Below are 18807 nucleotides of genomic sequence, written 5' to 3' on the forward strand. Positions count from 1 at the left end.
TGTGCCGAGGCCCATTGACTTGATGGCATCAGTGTGTGGGTGTAAACATCCATCTGTGCAAATCCATTTGCAAAATTAGGGTTAATGTGCCTTTTAGTGTTGGACCTTTTTACCTTGTCTTTTCAATAGAGCTGAAGAAAATGTGGCTAGTTTAGGTATGTTACTAATACAACTGCAAACAAGTTAATTTTTTTGGAGTGTATCAGCCATGATGCTAGCAGAACTGCCTAGAGCAAATTAAAAAGTCTTGATAAATAAACAGAGATGTTAAGGCTTTTTTTGTTCACTGAATTCTAGGAGCTAAATTACACAAGATGCTGTATAACCCTACCCTTATTCAGCACCAAACACTGAAACCTGCAGATAGCTTCAGTTAGGAAATGACAACAGCCCTAACACAAAAAAAAAAAAATCAGGAAATCAAATTCCCCCTTCCCAAAATAAGAAATGTCATAATTTTCTGAAAGCATGTGAATGCTTTGTAGAACCTGAGTCACATGCATAAAGCAAAATGCATCCCGTGTGCTGGCTGATGAACCTGGCAGTTTGCCTGTGTACCCCACTATTGACATTTTTAAATGTCAGTCAGTCAGATAGGTTACTATAACCCAGAGAAGCATAGAAGCTGCACTGGAACACTGAGCAAAAACTCTGCTTGGTTTTATAAGGAAGAATAATACATGTGTCAGCCTGTTTTCTTTGTCCTGTAACACTCTGCCCACTGCTAGCATGTTGCTATAGTAGTTACTAATTCACTGATTCTTGCTATTCACGTTGTTTGAATTAATCCTAAACTATTAGGCTGCACTTTGCAGCTTTTTATGGACTGCATCTCCACTGCTTTGTTCAGCTGCAGGCTGCTGAGAATGAGAAGGTGAGGTGGGAATTGGAGAAGACCCAACTCCAGCAGAACATTGAGGAGAATAAGGAAAGGATGATGAAATTAGAGAGTTACTGGATTGAGGCACAAACCCTGTGTCACACGGTGAATGAGCACCTCAAGGAGACGCAAAGCCAGTATCAGGCTCTGGAGAAGAAATATAACAAGGCAAAGAAATTAATCAAGGATTTTCAGCAAAAGTAAGCAGCTACACCAAGCTCAGCAAATGACTTAGTGGCCAGATAGAAAACATGTATGTGGTTTATTTTGAAATATGAAACCCACTGTTAAACACCTGTAAGGCAAACACTGTTTTCCACGTTTTTATTTATGAAAAGCATGAACTCTTTATTGTGGAAGAATGCTGTAGTCATACTGTACCTAAATAAAGACTTAGTCTGTAATATTCCAGGTTGGTGTGTTTCAGAATTAGGAGATAGTTCAATGTAATTTCAAACAACTAAGAGTAATCATAGTAAAGCATTTGATTAGCAAGTTTGTAGTAATTTATATTGGTATTGTATCAGCTGGGTTCATTCCTGCTGTGTACTAATGTAACATCAAAAAGAATATTGGTTTTTTACATTTTACATTTTATTTTTCTTCTTCTTATAGATGCCAAGAATGTTTGAGCTGAGTTGAGCTAACTGATGATTACCTGACCCCCTCTGTTTCATGTGATCCCCTCTCCCTGGTGGCTAGCAAGAATAATAACATCTTGTATTTCTATAACAGCTTCCATTCCCCAAATTACTTTTTTTTTTTTTTTGGCAGCAGCTGTTTTCATTTTCTGCTGAAATATACTTATATAAAGAAGGAAACTCAAAGACATACAGCAGTGTCAAGTGATAACTGGGATTGCAGGAATGAATATCCTGTCCCATTGAAAAGGGGGTTAGATTGTCAAAATATCATTATCCATCCTGGAATTTCGTGACTGTTTGCATCTTGTGTGCTTTCTATCACAAATTTCTTTGGTATTCGTAAATATTCGTGAAAATAAAAAGGGATAGGGAAAGTCACTAGAATTAATTTGGATAGCTTTCTATTGATATTCTGCTTTATATTAGTAAAAGATCTAGTCAGTTGTTTTTAAATACCTCAGACTACTAAACTGACCTAACAGATTTCTTTTCAAAGATTTGATCTGTACCTGCAAACTTAGAGGATGTCCTTTCTGTGAAGGAGCACAGTCATACCTTAGTAAAACAGAGACTTTGCTCCATTTCCTACAACAGAGAACAGCATAATCTAAGCTACATTGTTTTTGTTGTAAACACAGATTAGGAAAAGAAACTGGTTTGACTGTTTTGATTATCAGTAAGAATTGAGATTTTTTTTTCCAGATAAGTTGCCCTTGCCATTTTTATATCATCACCTAGCATATTCACCTAAACTGCTTAGGGTTTTGTCCTGATTGCAGTTTCATAGTTCTTATAAAGTAAGTGATAATTTATTTGCTAAGGACAGATTTTTCTGATGAGTAGCAAAACATTTTGGTTTTTGTTTCAATCTGATTGCTTTGATGACAGCAAATACATCTCTTTATTTTTTTCCTAAGAGAACTTGACTTCATCAAACGCCAGGAAGCTGAACGAAAGAAAATAGAAGATTTGGAGAAAGCACACCTTGTAGAGGTTCAAGGCTTACAAGCTCGTGTGAGTAGCATTTACTCTTATATTTGAAGAATGAGACAATTCTGTCTGATATTCTGGAAAAATAACTCTAATGGGGAGGGTGTATCAGGGTGAATATTATTGGTAATACTGTGTTGTATTTCTTTCAGATACAAGACTTGGAAGCAGAAGTTTTCAGGCTAATGAAGCAAAATGGAAGCCAGGTTAACAATAACAACAACATTTTTGAAAGGCAGACATCTTTTGGAGAAGTTTCTAGAGGAGATCCAGTGGAAAATCTAGATACTAAGCAAGTGACCTGCCTGGATGGCTTAAGTCAAGGTTTGTTTGAACCAAACCATAACTCCTGTGAATCATAGAATAGTTTGGGTTGGAAGTACCTTAAAGATCATCTAGTCCCAACCCTCCTGCTGTGTCCAGGGACACCTCCCACTAGTTTGCTGAAAGCATTATCCAGTCTGGCTTTGAACACTGCCAGGGATGGGGCATCCACAGCCTCCCTGGAGTATCTCACCATCCTCACAGTAAAGAATTCCTTCAATATATTTAATCTAAATGTCCCCTCTTTCAGTTTGAACCATTGCTCCCTGTCCTGTCAGTACAGTTCCTGACAAAGAGTCCCTCTCTGGCTTCCCTGTAGGGTCCCTTCACATACTGGCAGGTGCTGTGAGGTCCTTGCACAACCTTCATTTCTCCAGGCTGAACAGCCCCAACTTTCTCAGCCTGTCTTCATAGGGGAGGTGCTTCAGTCCCTTTATCAACTTTGTGGTCTTCCTCTGGACTTGATCCAACAGTTCCATGTCCTTCTTAGGCTGGGAGTCCCAGAGCTGGATGCAGCACTCCAGGTGGGGTCTCATGAGAGCAGAAGGGCAGAATCATCTCCTTTGACCTGCTGGCCACCCTGCTTTTGATGCAGCCCAGGATTCCTATCAACTGTATTATTTATAAAAGCAATACATTATGAAAAAAATTAATTTCTAACAAGCACAGAGGTGTTTTATTAAAATTTATATTTTAGCAGTCATTTCATGTGTGGACCCCAACAAGATTGCCTTACAAACAAATCAATATGAATTACGTTTTTAACAATTTATGTGTATAAAAAAGAGCTAGTCCTGCTGAAATGGTATTAGGTGATATGCAGACCTTGTGCAATTGATTTCCACAAATCTTCACAGGCCTGTTTTTTTCTGTCAAATGTTAATTGTACTGAAATATCTGAAGTTCAGAAAAGTACCCAGGATGACAAGAAGGTCATCTTTACAGAGACTCAGTAAGTGTTATAAAACATTTAATACTTAGCAGTACTGTTAACACAAGTCCTTTCAGTTTGCGTCAGGAGAGGTAAGTATGTTTTCTTCACTTGACTCAGAAAAGTGGTGCTTGCATGTACTGTTGTAACAATGTCAACACACATTTGTGGCTCAAGAGCTAAAATCCAGGAATTTCTACATGTAACAAAAAAAAAAAAAGAAAAATTGTAAAATTCATTAAAAATTTGGAAGTTCTTAGTATAGCGTTAAAAATCTGCATTTCAGTGTGTCAAAATTATGTTTTCCAATTGATGGATTTGCATGAAAATTTTCAAAGAGCTGTTTTCTTTCATTGCAAAAATGTTCTCCTGGAGAAATGTTACTTACCAGTGTTAATTGCTTCCAAGTGTTAGACTAGATGATCTGTGAATTTAAATGCTCAAGTTTAACCACACGAATAAAACCAAAAATTATTTGCTAGGAAAAATAGATAATCGGCAATGATTTTTTGAAAGCAGAAGCAGCATAGTTAGACCTTAGATTCCAGACTGCATTTGGTTTTAACAAGAGACAAAACCCTTCCTTTTTTAAAGTAAGGATATCCTTAAATATACTGTAGCTCTCTTTGTCTTCCATATACCTTTTCCAATAAATTCTGTGTCAGTTTCTGAGGTCTGTATCAGGCTGTAATGTAGTGATACTTGCTCTGCACAGAGCCTAGGTCTCTGTATCACTCTTGTTTAAACCTTTTAAGAAAAGAACCTGCCATCAACCCATGGATGTTTGCAGAGGAGCTATAAAGGGCAGGGGAGTTGTCCACAATGTTTTGGAGGTGAGTAGAGTCTCTCTGGGTGCTGTGGGTTGTGCACACTGTCTTTGTGACATTCACACAGGTGCTCCAGTCTCTTTTCTGGCTCATGTTTGGCAAGTATAACACATGCTTCTTGATCAAGCCCTCTGCATTATGTTCCTGGGGTAGGACTGCATGTAGACAGCCACATCCCAGAATTTTTGTTCAGAAGTTTGCAGGTCTGTCTTCCATAAAAAAATTAACTTACGTAAAAATATAATATTTTAATTAAAATGTATCAAGTATGTTTTTGTTTCAGTGTGATCTGAGGTGTTTATTACATGCTTGCATGGTAGGACACTTGGGAGGAGGCAGTGGATGCAGCCTGATGGTTGCAGACACGTGAGCATAACTGTTCCTGACGCTGCTGGTGCTCTGGCCGTGTTTAGCATCCTGCCAGACTGCACGACTCCTCAGGCTGTAACATAACCTCACACTGAGCTTAAGGGGCTGCCAGTAACATCAGTGGAAGTTAAAAAGAGAAAATCAAAACTACTATGGCCCACATAATTCTTTCTTTGCTTTGCCAGGGAATACTAGACTAGGGAGTGTGTTTCCTTTACAAATACATGGTTTATTCTGACAGTCCAGAAAAATGGATAAAGTGCATTGTAGCTTTCTGGTTTAGTGATTGTGAGCTGTGTCTGCACTAGAGAATCAAGCTGTTTACTGGCAGGAGTCACTGGTTTGAAATCTAAACAGTTCAGTGCCGAGGCCAGCTTTCACAGCCTCAGACTTTGACATCTCTGTGCAAGTTCCCATTCAAGCCACTTTGTGACTGTACTTTCTGGGTGACTTTGGATACCCAGGGATGCATCAGTTCACAAGAGATTTTAAATTCTGTCAGCCTGTCTAATGGAAAAAACAGTGGGAGTACAGGCGAGCTCTTTCCTGCTTCACAGTGGTACTGAAATAATTCAGATGGAAGAACATTGGAGTCAAGTGGTTGAACGTCTGATGAAAGTCTCATGACATTGACTCTGAGAGTGAAATAAAAACTATTATGACTTTTATGTGAGAGATTTTCCAGACTTCCCAGTGGGTTGGAAGATTTCTAGAGCATCATGTGAGGTTGTGGGTTTGTGCTGGGAGCTGTGAGGGCCAGCCAGTCTCTGCAGAAGAGGGAGCTGGGACTGGGGGTGGCAGCACATGTGTCTGGGGCAGAGACCATCTGACAGCAGCCCAGTTCCACTGCAACAAAGCAGGGCAAAACCAGTGATGGGGTGGAGGATGGTCTTTTGCTTTAAGAAGGCCCATATGAGCACTTCTGTGAATACCATTTGCAATCCTGTGTTGATAGTTTGAATAATTTCAACAATGAAACAAAGGGATGTATGGAAGTGTGTATCCCTGGAAGAGCAAATACAAGCAGTTCAAGCCGTCACAATGTGTAGTTATCCTGTAGAGTACTTAGGGCAGAAGCATAATTGCAAGTCAGGCAGTGCTAATTATTCTGTAGTATCATGTGAAGTAAAATTTAACTCTTATGTGTAGAAGAAAAGCAAAAAATATCTCTAAGATCAGATTTTAATTGATTAGTGTATTATGAATGCAGTATGTAGACAAGTAAATCAATCTAATGGATTATTTGATTTTTATTGTGAGAGTTAAAAAAAATTGTTAACACCATAAAGAATCTATTCTCTTTCTGGTGTAAAATAAAAAAAGACCTTTTAAAATGTTTTTAGTCTTAGTTACTGCAGCTTTGTAAAATGTTAGATTTGCTGCAATACTCAGATTTCATTTGAGTGGATGGTTGATAGCTAAGACAGGTGCAACTGTATTAGTTTTAGTTGTAGAGGCAAGTCATATATGAAATGTTCAGTATACCTTGCTCACGAGACATTCAGGAAATGGGTGTCTTTGAAGCCAGGCAAATAAGATGGTGTCATTGTTCCATTTTTTATATGAAATACTTACCCAGTTTTCATGTATCACCTAATGATGTTTATGCCCTGATAGAGGAGAACCGTCTGCAGGACAAGCACATGCAACTCCCTTTGAAGGAGTCCGAGTGGATCTGCTTTCTGGGCTGGTACAGCTGGGTTTGTGTGGTCGTCTGCGTAACAGTGGGAATACTTTGTTGAATTCCTAAATATCTGCAGTCGATTCTTTGCTATGCCTTTGCTGAATCTGTACAGATAAACTTGTTTATGCAAATAACTTTTTCTGGGGGTAATATAGGAGTTATGAAGATACAGGTACAAGTAAAATGCGTCTTTTCTAACCTAAATGATTCTATGATTCTCTGCAAAGTGCAGGTGCTTGCAATTGTTTGTACAACAATTCCTTTTGTTAGGAAAAAGTAGTAGAAGATCCTTCAGTTAAACAGCTTCAAATCATGTTTCCATACAGATTTCAATGAAGCAGTTCCAGAAACAGAGAGACTGGACTCCAAAGCTCTGAAGACTCGAGCTCAGCTCTCAGTGAAGAACAGGCGGCAGAGGCCTTCCAGAACGCGGCTGTATGATAGCATCAGTTCAACTGATGGGGAGGACAGCCTGGAACGAAAGGTGAGAAGGACTCTACCCTATCTTTCAGGCCTCCTATGGAGTGCTAGATTGCCCCTGTAAGTAATTTCATCCTCTGTCTTTATCCTTTCATTGTAGCACAGGCAGTATTTATTCCTCTGTGGCCAGTATGCTGTGAATGTCCTTGAGTGATGTGCCAGTCTGGTCTCCTTTTGAGTCAGCACACCCATTTTTGTGGTTCTTTTGTGTTTTAACTGGAATCCTGGTCTTTTTGATTTATATGTGCTTTACAATGCAGAGCGGGTCCTTTCATTTATGCAGGAGGTGACAGGAGCTTGAATTGTGCGTTTCTCTATTTGTTAATTTGTTAACACAATTGATACAATATTTGCTCATTGTTTTGTCCTATTCTGACTTTGTCTGAAAGCAAATACCAATAAACAACACTGTGTGTGGTATCAAAGGGTAATGCCATGAATTGCTACAGTATTTCATACAAATAGAAAGCTAAATAATGAATAAAAGAATTGCATGTTCAAAGTAAATCTTGCTCTGTTTGCTTACTAAGTGGTATAACCTGCTCTATAATCTCTTATACCAACAGCCATCACACAGTTACAGTAGTCCCATGCACATTTCAAAATCACCACTGCCCTTATGCATGAGAGCATCCTCACCAGCATCAGATTCTGGTGCTTCCTCCCTCTCCCCCGTGGCTAGCAGTGCAGCAATCTCACTTGACAACCTAACTGAAAACCAAGAAGAAGAACAGCACCACAAAGGAGGTGTCCTTTCCCCATATGCTCAGGGAGACACTCCACTTTCCTCTCCTTCAAAATCTGGGCACAGCTCTGAAGCATCTCCTTTGCATCACCCAGCTGGCAGGAATGTTTTACAGGATAAAGGTATTACTGTTTCTTTTACAATAAATTGATGCATCATTTTGCTCACTTTCATCTATCTGCTTTATGACCTTTTGTTGTGCAGTAGGACCTTAGCTACTAGAAGGTCAACATCTTGTAATTCTTTAGCCTACCCAGAAGACAAAAACTTAAGAATGCCCTTGTATGATGATATAAGAAAAGGAAAACATTTAAAATGGGATAGGGAACTGCTTACTTTCTATTTTTTTGTCTTTCTTGGAAAGACAAAAAATTTTTCACTGAAAAAAACAGGGGGAAGTTGCCTTTAAGAAAATGTTGTATTGTGTTTTCAAAAAAAAAGTGTTATTTGACCTTGGGACACGTCCATATTAGAAACATGCTTAACACAGTGTACTTACTCAAATAATGTGATTTTGGCTCTGCTAGATGATTTTTTTGGAGGGTGCGGAAAGGCGTGTGAAGCAAGAACAACAGATTGTAGCTTTTAATTGCTGAGAGGCAGCAAAGTCTAGGTTTAATGAGAGGTTGGTGTCTGGAGAATTTTCATTTACAGAAAAAAACCAAAGGAATTTCTTAGGGAAATTGGCCTCATTGTTATTAATTTAATTCAGACTCTTTAAATGCTAGATGGATAAAACAGGGTGCAATTATATGTAGTTCAGGTATATGTTTCAGATACCAGTATATTATAAGAATAAACAATCTGATATGTCACAGAATACTGAGCTGTCCTTTTCAGATGCATTTTCAGGTCAGAAATAGCATTTGACACTACTTCAGAATTCTTAGATATGCACCTTGCATTTTCAAACTGTCACATAAGCTAAAATACATAATAAAAATTGTTTGTAAGTGAGGGCTGCAGGAGGAGGTCTAGGTAGGTTCATAACGGAGGTTGGCTTGCTTGAATTAACTGAAAAAAACAATTTATTGAAGATTTATATTTGTGTGTCTGAAAAGACTTGCTACTGATTTAAACCCTGTTTTTTCTTCATCTTTATACAGGGCTTTCACACAGGTTCATAAAAGACAGAGTAATGGAACTCTACTGAATTTAGGATAGGTTAATATATTGCAAGCATTTTTACATGAGTTCTGAAACTGCTGGTTGCAACTAGATTAAATTGTTAGGGATTCCAAGTTAAATTCAATATTTGAGTGTTGCAAGTAAAAGTAAGGGTGTGAACATAAGAATGTGACTTTACAAATTCAGCTTGAATAGATGATTGGTTTGTCAGGGAGATCCTACATCCTGCATTTCCAACTGATGTATGAAAAATACTTTGATAAAAATTAGTGGAAATGAACCTTGTAGTGCAAGGAATAGGGCATTGCATTCTGCCCCGTGTCACTCTCTCCATTTTAGATTTGAAAAACAATCTCTGTCTAAATATTGCTGTAATACTTTCCTCACTGTGACCGTTAAGTAAACAACCAATGCTTTTGGGGGTGCCCAGGTTTTGCTGAGTAATACATTAGAATTAACCAGAGCAATTTAATTTCGAGTGGAAAAAATAGTATTTAATAGGTCCTACAAAAATGAACGTCCTACTGCAGTTGTTTGGCAACAAGTGCTGCAGCAATGCTATTTTAAATGATTGTTAATTTGGCTGTTAAACTCATACAGCTCAGAAAATAAAAAGAGACATTGCATTTGTTTTGTGTGTTCAGGTGGGATTTTTTAGAGATGAGAGAGAGCACCTGTATGGACACACACGTCCATGGGTTAGTCTCTCAGTAGTAAAAATGAGCCTTAGCAAGCTCACATTTGTCTTTTCTTTTTCGTAAGAGATCCCGCAGTGTTGTGGAAGGGCTGAAGTGGCATGAGATTAGTTTCAGTGCAAAATGATGAGCAGATTCTTCATGTATATGTGATGACTTTATTTTCTTCTGTTCTGCCTGGTTTGTGCAACAGCATCATCCTTTGATAAGGCAGCGAGGTGACTGCAGTGGGCAGTGCTCACTGACATTAGGCTGCTGCAAGTGCTTTGTGACGCTGGGCAGGGGAGTGAGGTCTAGTGTCTTCCACATCCATCAGCCACACAGCTTTCAGCTAGAGGCTGGAAGTGATGGATTAAACAGCTTCTGTGTGATTTATTCTGAGAAACCAGCTTTCCCTTACCTTCTCTGAAGAACTGGAAGGAGTCGGGGAAGATGCACCCATCCAGGGTGGCCAAAGTCCCGTCCTGCCCAGGCAGGGCACCTGTGGCTCTGGTTCTTGGTCACTGCCGTGTGCCAAGCATTGAGTACTTCCTGCATGCAAGACCCTCTAGATTCAGATCCACTCTGCCACTGAAGCTGGTTTTGGGGCCTAGCCTATCCATTTTCCACTGTGTCCCATAGCCAGCACAAATATTTTCCTCATCAAGTCATCATTATTTAAAGGATGGCCCCAGCTGTGTGGGAGGGGGATCATAGGGATACAAGAGCCCAAATAGAAATTTGTCATTCCAAGTAGCTGCTAAGCTGCTATGTATTGCTGCTGAGCTCTCCAGACTAATTTTTTCTACTGCAGCAGCAAAAATTCCATCTAATTCCATGCTTTAATTTAAAAAGTATACAAAAACAGTGTACTTTATAATTTCTTGACTTTCACTAAGAAGTTTCCCAAAAAAACCCACTGCCCCTTGTCCTGAAGCCCCACTTGCCTGTGAATAGCTAGTGTGAAAATAAACATTGCAAGTTTTAATTCTTGTGACAATTTTGGCAGTGGCTAAATGAGAAGAGTGCATTAAAGGTGAAAGGACCTTAAGAGGGAAGAGGAAAGAAGAATGCACAGTGTAGGGTTGATGCAGAGTGTGCATTGCCTAAAGTTCTCCTTGACCTCCTTGGGGAATGGATTTCTTCTTAGGCAACTTCATCTTCCTTTAGTCATTCTTCATATTACCTTTTTTGTTTTCTTTTTTGGAATGAGATTACTCGTTAGTTCTTGAATTTTTTTTTTTTTAACATAAGGACTTGTGTTGGTGGAAACAGTATGGCTTTTAGAGTGTGGGTATTGTAAAGGGCTTATTTTCCAGCTTTTCAAAGGATTTAAGAACCAATTAATTGCACATGAAATTTTTTGCTCAAATGAAAACTTGGGCAGGTATTATCTATGAAGCAACACACAAAGTTCTATATACATAGTTGACTATCCTGTGATAGTGCTGTGGTACTTTGGGTTAATGTTGAGCGTTTAATTTAAGTCAGCAACAGTAGGAGAAATCTACAACCCAGCAGTGCTTCCAGTTAAAGTTACTGTATGTCTGAGGTCACATTGCAAAAGCCACCAAACCACAAGTGACATGAATGACTGACCTTCATTTGCTTCCTCTAGGGTATTTGGGGACGCTCTTTATGTTTAAGGGTCACTGTGTCTGAATTTTTAAACTACTGTGTGTTTTCTTTTAGCTTCCATATAGATTTCACAGGATGTTTGCCAGACTCAGATTCATTGTTTTGTCTTTATAGGTACTGCAGGCTGTTTCCTCTTTAGGGTTTAATAGCATTTGTAGAAGAGATCAAAAATTGATAGATGCCTTAGGGCAAATTTATTAACTAAACTACTTTTAGGTTTTGTGGGGGGGGGGTATTTGGTTTTTTGGGGTTTGTTTTGTTTTGTTTTGTTTTAAATTCAGAATGGTTAGATTTTAGGTGAGATATTTAATTTAACAAAGATGTTCAGGCTAAACTGCTTAACTGTTTCATAGCACATCCATCATAAAAGGTACCCTTGGCTCCAAAGTTGAAAAAAGAAGTTAGGAGTCATTTTGGAAATAAAGCACACATACCAAATGAATTCTGTAAAAAATAAACTTAAGCAAACTACTGCTGAGTTTAAAAATGGTTTCACTGGAATGTTTGCCTAGAAATACTTCATGTTGTTCAATTTATTACATATTCATTAAAAATCAACCAATATTAACTTCTTATTTTCTTTAATTAAAAAAAGATCTTTGTGTATTTTTGAATTCTGAAAGTATTTATTTTTATTCCTGTTCACACCATCTTCCTAAAAATGAGAATTCCCCTAATTAAATTGTGTACTCACACACATGTACATGTAGGGGTATCTAACTATGAAAAGATGCACAAAGTGTTCTTGATGGAAAGTAGCAATTAAAAATTAATAATGTACATTCTTCCATGTACAAATGTATCCTAGATGGTGCCACAAGTGCTCAGGCAGCAAGAACAACTAGCCCTACTATGGGGCATACAGAAAAACTAAAGCGAAAACTTGCAGATCTTGGGTAAGCGTTTTGTTATTTAAAATACTTTTTCTTCTTCATTAAAATAATTGAAAATTAAATTTCAAAGATGTTTCCTGATTTTTTCTGATATTCTTGTAGGGCTCCCTTGAGAAGGAGTTCAAACAAGGGCAAGAAGCGGAAAGAGAAAGAAGCTATTAGGGTCACCTATGGCAGTAGGTATGGGTGAGAGACTGAGGAGGCACGAAATTATGTGCCAGAAACATTGGAAAAACCTAATCATCCTAGCAGATGGAATATTAACAGTCCCACTGACTTCATAAATAAGTGTTAAGCTTTGAGATAACCTGATCTTACAAACCTAGATTCCTTGGCTCACAAAAGACTAACATATAATCTAAAAATACTTGGAGATTTATAATGTCATAGAATCATAGAATTTCTCAAGCTGAATCACAAGGATCACCAAGTCTAACTCGATCACTGCTGCTGTTGCATCCACTAATGGGGTTTGCAGAAATAGATTCTCAGAGCAGCCCTACAAGATGCACCCAGTCAGTTAATAATATCCATGAACCAGAAACCTTGACACAATTCCACTTTTTTTTTTTTTTAAAGCCTCAGAGCAAGGTTGGGCAGCAGCTGTTCACTGCAGCTTTGCAGCACCCACACTAGGAATGCTTTCAGAAGGGGTTTTTTCCTGAAGATGAACATCTTAAGTTGAAAAATAGGAAAAATGCTGACAGCATGTCACATCAACAATTTTCAGGCAAGGAATTGTGAATTCCTTGTAAGATCTGATGAGACCACATCACCAACATCTGAATAAATAAATGAATGTTCACAATGACAGTAGGCAATCTTCTCCACAAAAGCTAGTGTAGATTTTTATTGAAGGCCTTTCCTTACATACTTAGGAGTCTGACAAGATCACAGCATGATAGTTGGTTCTAGGTATGAAAGACAAAGTCAGAAGAGCTAAGCAAACTTAATATGTTCCAAAAGTCTAGAAAGGTCATCGCAAGTCAAAAACTCTGCATATAAAACAATGCAAAAAACCTACATGATAGAGGAGTTATTGGAAGAAAGCAAAGTTTGAATGCTATTCAAAAAACCATTGTGGTGGTAAATCAGTGTGTAGCCATTTGTGCAGTTCTACTGACAGTCTGATATACGGAGACCCAGTGACAAGTACATTGTGTTGCTCCATAAAATCAGAAAAGCAAAAGAAACCTTCCTTACTTCCTCAGGCACACTGTACTGAAGTTCAATGTTCTGTCTCAGCATACATTTGTACATTTGTATTTTGCAAATATCTGGCAGGATCTTCAGTGATCTTGGGCAGCAGTCATCACCTCTCTGCTGGTGTCAGAAAACCTGTCCCAGTGCGTATGCTCACAGCGTGACATGGAGTCAGTGATGCTCGCTGCTGGGTTTCCCTGGTGACAGGGAGAGGTTTGTTAAAGCCAAATCTCTGCACTTCATGAGGCTGTGAGGTAGCTAGTGCTCTTAGCAGGGTGTTAGACATCATGCAGCATTTAGATACCAAGCCACAAGCTGGGGGAAATGAACATATACTAGTTTGTAAGAACTCGAATACGCCTTATGCCAACACAGTATGTTACAGATGTTTGTGAGATCCCATAGGTGTCTTCCGTAGAGAGAGCAGATCTCAGCATAGAGATCAGTTTCTTATTAGTCCACATGATAAATCAGTCACTTGTGTTGTTCCTTAATATTTCTTTAATGCAGTTCAACATCCCAATTACAGTTGCTAAAAGTAGAGTTTAATTTTGCTTTCAAAGTAGAAATTCATGAGCATTTGTAATTCTTACTCTACCTCTGTAAACTGGGGTGTTACTATTTCAGCATAACTTTTTAAACAGCCATTGTCACTTCTTTTGTTACTAATGCCAAATAATTTGCCTCAGAAGAAATGTGAGGATGTTTTCTCTACAAGTCCAAAGCTGTATAAGCTCTTTGAAAAAAGGAAGATGATGAAAAGACAGCATCCTGTTATAATTATGTCCATTACAATAACTGATTGATGTAGAATTAATCATGTCGTCACATGAGTGTTGCATGCATTATTTTGCCATTTCCAGAAAGCAGCACTCAGGATGTGTAAATAAAATCTCAAATTATTTCCTGAAACTACCACTAATGCAACAGATACAAAAAAATCCCCCATTTATGTAAGGAGCATCTATCTCCCAGCCTGAAGTTAGGTGATTTGGGCAACAACATTTGTGTTTACTTTCTATGTTCAAGCAAGATTAGCGGATGAGAGGGAAGTAAAGGACTGGGTCAGATGCATCTATCTTTCTTTAAGTTGCTAAATGGAGTAGGATTCTCCTTCTGCTTCCATAGGTGGGGGTTCTTTGACAACCTCACTTTCATCCATACAGAAAAGAGGCTTCACAATATATGTGGTCTAGTGATGATGTTAGTAATGACTTAGAAGCTGTCCAGAAGGTGGATGTTGAGGGATATTTACCTTAGTGCCATTTACACATGGCTGCTAAGAGCACTGGGATTTTAATGCTCTGAAACAGTAATATATATGTTGATGTAAATAATATGATTCTATGACATATGCATAAATTCTTGGAGGCAGACACTTTGCATAGTTATTTTTAATTTACATACTGTACAAATGACATATTTAGCAAATGAAATTTAGGCATTCTTGGTTTTAATTGTTACCTTTGCCTTGATTACTGCAGTCTTTTGTTACTACAAAGAGAGAAGCTGATAAACTCCCATAGGTGTTTCTTTCATTTTTCTATATCAATATTTTTAATACTTGATTAAAAGCAAGATAATAGTACTTCATGTATATTTAGCTGTTGTAACAAAGGAACATCTCCATAGATGGATACAGATGCATCAGATTCATTCTGCCTATGCTCAAAATCCAAGCCAGATCTTCACTGGGAACCAGGGCCCGCTTGGGTCAGTGCTGAGTCTAATGATTTAATCATGCTGATATACCACTGGGGCTCAGAAATGCATGAACACAACATGTGGCTTCTTGACAGGAGCTGGTTCTCATCCCAACAGTGGGAGTATAGGCATTTTCAGCTGGCATCTGTCTCCATTTTCTGGGTGTATGTTGTCTTAAGAAAGCTTGAGTTAGAAAAAGACTCAAAAGAACATGTTTTTTTCTTTTGCTGAAAGAGAGATTTCAGGCATGCCCCTACCAGCTGCATGCCACTCCGTTCTTTAGTCACAGTTACAGGGAATGTCACTCTTTCTACAATTAACTGCCTCTGTGGCATTTTGTTTTCCCTACTTTTATAATCAAATACATATTCCTGCTGCTTTCTCTTAAACAGGACTGTCAGAGAGATGCTTCAGAAATCAGCAAACACTAAATCTTTAGCAGAGCGATCCTCCTCTCTCCCACACTGTGTACCATTCACATGGTATGGAGAGAGCAGCAAGGGATCCAATTCTTCTAGCAACCTGCCGTCGCCTACCAGCTCAACTGAACCTTCCTCTGAAAATTTAAGCCCAGCTAAAAAAGGGTCAAAGGTAGAAAATAAAAACTACCTTATTCCCACTGTGTTGAGTAGCATAATTGGCTTTGTGATTCTGGAAAAAAGAATGGGCCAATATGTGACTACTACAATAAACAGTGCATGGTGTTCATTGTACGGTAACAGCTCATCCAAACAGAACATCTCTGTCATTGTACCATTCCCTGTTCTACCTTTTTTACTCTGTCTTAATGTACATTATTTCAGTAAACTAACTGTGGTGTGCTGTACCGTAACAAAAGCAAGTGGTGCCAGTGGAAATTAGCATTTGGATCCACTGAACAAATGCTAGATTTGTGTATTCAGTTATAGCTATTTTCTTCATTCTTCAGGACTGGTAGTGGGAATACCCATGTTCAAATGAGTTGTTTGCAAGTGAAGAAATGCTGTATGCTGTCAGTCATCTGCCGTTTTTCCCCCAGTAATGAAATCTGTTTGTCATGCATGCTGGATGTTGGATTTAATTCTCTGTATGAAGATGCTTGAACTGTAAATATGAACTATTGCAATTTAATACATCTGTGTGATTCCTTTCTATGTGCATGAATGTTTCAGCATGATAACTCCTTAAATAACCCTTAGTTATATACTTAGTAATATACTTAGCTTTTTCATGTTTATTTTCACTTCTGGAAAATACTTCTTTGCCTGTAACTTCTTATGACTTACAGCAGTTGATTTTTTTATATTGGTCTTGTAAAAAGAAGCAGATACGGTTCTCAACTTTGTACAGGAATATGAATCAGAAATCTAATTTCTCTGTCTTCTGCCACCAAATGCATGTTCATAATAGCAATTTCCACAGGCATTTCTTACTTTTTTGATGCCAAAAGCTGGTGATTACTTCTGCGGTGCACTAAGCTATGCAAGGTCATCGCTGTTCTTGTGTTACCTGGCAGGGAGAGCAACACAAGGCCTACAGCAGTCTGAATCAGATTGATAGAGAAGACCACCAAGGAAATCTCTGAAGATTGAAGAGCAATTATTTGCTTACCTCTTCTCTTTTGGGGAAAAAAAATTTTTTTTGACCCGTAAATCCTATTTGTGTATTTAAAAAAACATTGTTTAAAAATAGTTTTCAAATGGGAGAAGAAGCACACCCTTTTAGACAGTATTAGATTGAGGTTGGGGGGACTATCCTAATTATTACCAGGCCTTGGCTATCTTTGTGCTATCTATTGTGTTTTTCCTATAGAAAACTAAATTCTAAAAGATTATATTCATTGTAAAGCTGAAGCTTGCACAAAATAGAGGTGAAAGAAAAATCAGAGTACTTAAAAAAGAAAAACATGTTCTTCACACAACAGGAGGTAAACCTGTTGAACTCCTGGCCTACGAATGCTGTGTGGGCTAAGGAAGCAGCTAAGGAAGCTGCTCAGATTTTCTTCTTCTCTATAAAGAGCTGGGAAAAACAGAACAGGAATTCTAAACGTAGGTGAAAGAAAAATGATCACAAAAATATTTTAATGTTCTCTGTAAAATTTGCAGGCTCTTAAATTAAGAGTTTCTATACTGGTATTCAGGCTTTCAAAGCACAGCATGATACCAATATCTAGCTGGATTTCTGGCAAAAGTAAGAGGACCAACACTTGATATTTTTGGAAGTCTTCATGTTTTCAGGAAAGATAGGACAAGTATCTTGAGGGGAAGATAGAAGGATACCTTATTTAGTGTTGTTTTTATTGTTTCACTTTCTAAAGTGAATGTCAAAGATTAATTGGATTTAATATTCATTTAGATGTTAGAGTATAGAGTAGAGGACTCTGTATTGTCAAGTGTATATTCAAGTTAAATGGAATATCATGGTGTCCTTAATCTTCTATATATTTTGGTTTTTTCATTTTTCTCCCTCTAGTGTGAAATATTTTTGTCTTATTCTGATGGTAATTTTGTTGTATTCCTGAAAAATATGTGCCTGCTTTTGCTATTATTTGCCGTAAGATGTGATGTCTCTCATTGCATTGCTAAGAAAAAACAGGGTTTGTTTTATGGTTGTTAGTTCAGTAAATAACATTCAATATCCAAAGATACTTTTTGCTTTCAATTTCAGGTTTTTTCTAAAGGCATAGGCAAATAGGGAAGATCCTTTCACTTTTCAAGGAGATTATTTGGGACTCAGAAGTGGATTCACAGGATATTCTCCTTGCTCTTTCAATAGGAGTTTTCACTTCTCTCTGTTCATTAATTCTCTGTGCTGTTCTTTGTGCTACTGCCTGTGCTACCCTTCTCCTAAGTGTTTGGAGGACAGTAAATGCTAGTGATTAACCTGCAGAAGCAGTAATTTAGCTCCAGGATGAGAGCCAGCATCTTAAGTGTCTGGAAATTGCTTTTAGTCACCTTTGTTATTCGTTGAGGCATTAAGCTGGCAAAGGTGTCTCATGAAGTACAGAGTGGTAAAAAATACTGTGCATTCTATAAATAGTGACAGTACAAAACATTAGGCTTCCTCATGTGTATTGTGATTGGCTTGGTCAGTGATTGAAATCACTCCTGAGCTGTACCAACCTGGAAGACAGCAAATTTCCCTTTTAGATGCACCTAAGCAATAATTTATTCATTCTTACTCCTCTTTTTCTCCACAGAATTTCACATTCAATGATGATTTCAGTCCCAGCAGCACAAGCTCAGCTGATTTGAGTGGTTTAGGAGCAGAACCTAAAACACCAGGCTTCTCGCACTCCTTAGCACTGTCATCAGATGAGGTATGCTGATGAAATTGTTTAATTTGGGAAATAGTTGTTTACTTCTTCCTGTGGCATCTCACTTGATTACTCAAATAATAAAGGAAAGGTTTTAGGATTGGAGAAGAAAATTAATCTTGGTTTCTAAATGAAGATTTTTCTTGTTCATATAATAATGACTTAAAATATTTGCCTGTGGTACTATTGTAGGGAAGTGGAATGCAGTTGGTGTCCTAAGAGATGCTGTATCCTCACACGTGCTAATAAATTTTTTCTAAATATGTACATATGGACATAGATACAGATATAGATATAGAGATATAGATATAGACATAGATATACATATACATAACCAGGCCTGAGACAGTTTTGATATACCAAACATACAGTACAGTTTGGTAAATATAGTTGAGATG

General features: G+C 38.0%; 1 protein-coding gene across 4 annotated transcripts in view; it reads left to right on the plus strand.

Moving 5' to 3' along the window:
- The window catches only part of PPP1R9A (protein phosphatase 1 regulatory subunit 9A), a 134148-nt gene that overhangs the window by 105982 nt on the left and 9359 nt on the right, over positions 1-18807 (plus strand). For 3 of the 4 annotated variants that reach the window (XM_082289006.1, XM_082289004.1, XM_082289005.1), the window contains exons 9-17: positions 851-1080; positions 2442-2538; positions 2667-2838; positions 6976-7133; positions 7696-7996; positions 12123-12210; positions 12310-12387; positions 15507-15705; positions 18293-18412. In XM_082289006.1, coding sequence (XP_082145132.1) covers positions 851-1080; positions 2442-2538; positions 2667-2838; positions 6976-7133; positions 7696-7996; positions 12123-12210; positions 12310-12387; positions 15507-15705; positions 18293-18412 — 1443 coding nt within the window. The remainder of the gene's footprint in view (positions 1-850; positions 1081-2441; positions 2539-2666; positions 2839-6975; positions 7134-7695; positions 7997-12122; positions 12211-12309; positions 12388-15506; positions 15706-18292; positions 18413-18807) is intronic. The other variant, XM_082289007.1, reaches the window with a different exon arrangement.

The sequence above is a fragment of the Coloeus monedula genome (assembly GCF_965178545.1).
Source record: "Coloeus monedula genome assembly, chromosome: 1".
NCBI lineage: Eukaryota > Metazoa > Chordata > Aves > Passeriformes > Corvidae > Coloeus > Coloeus monedula.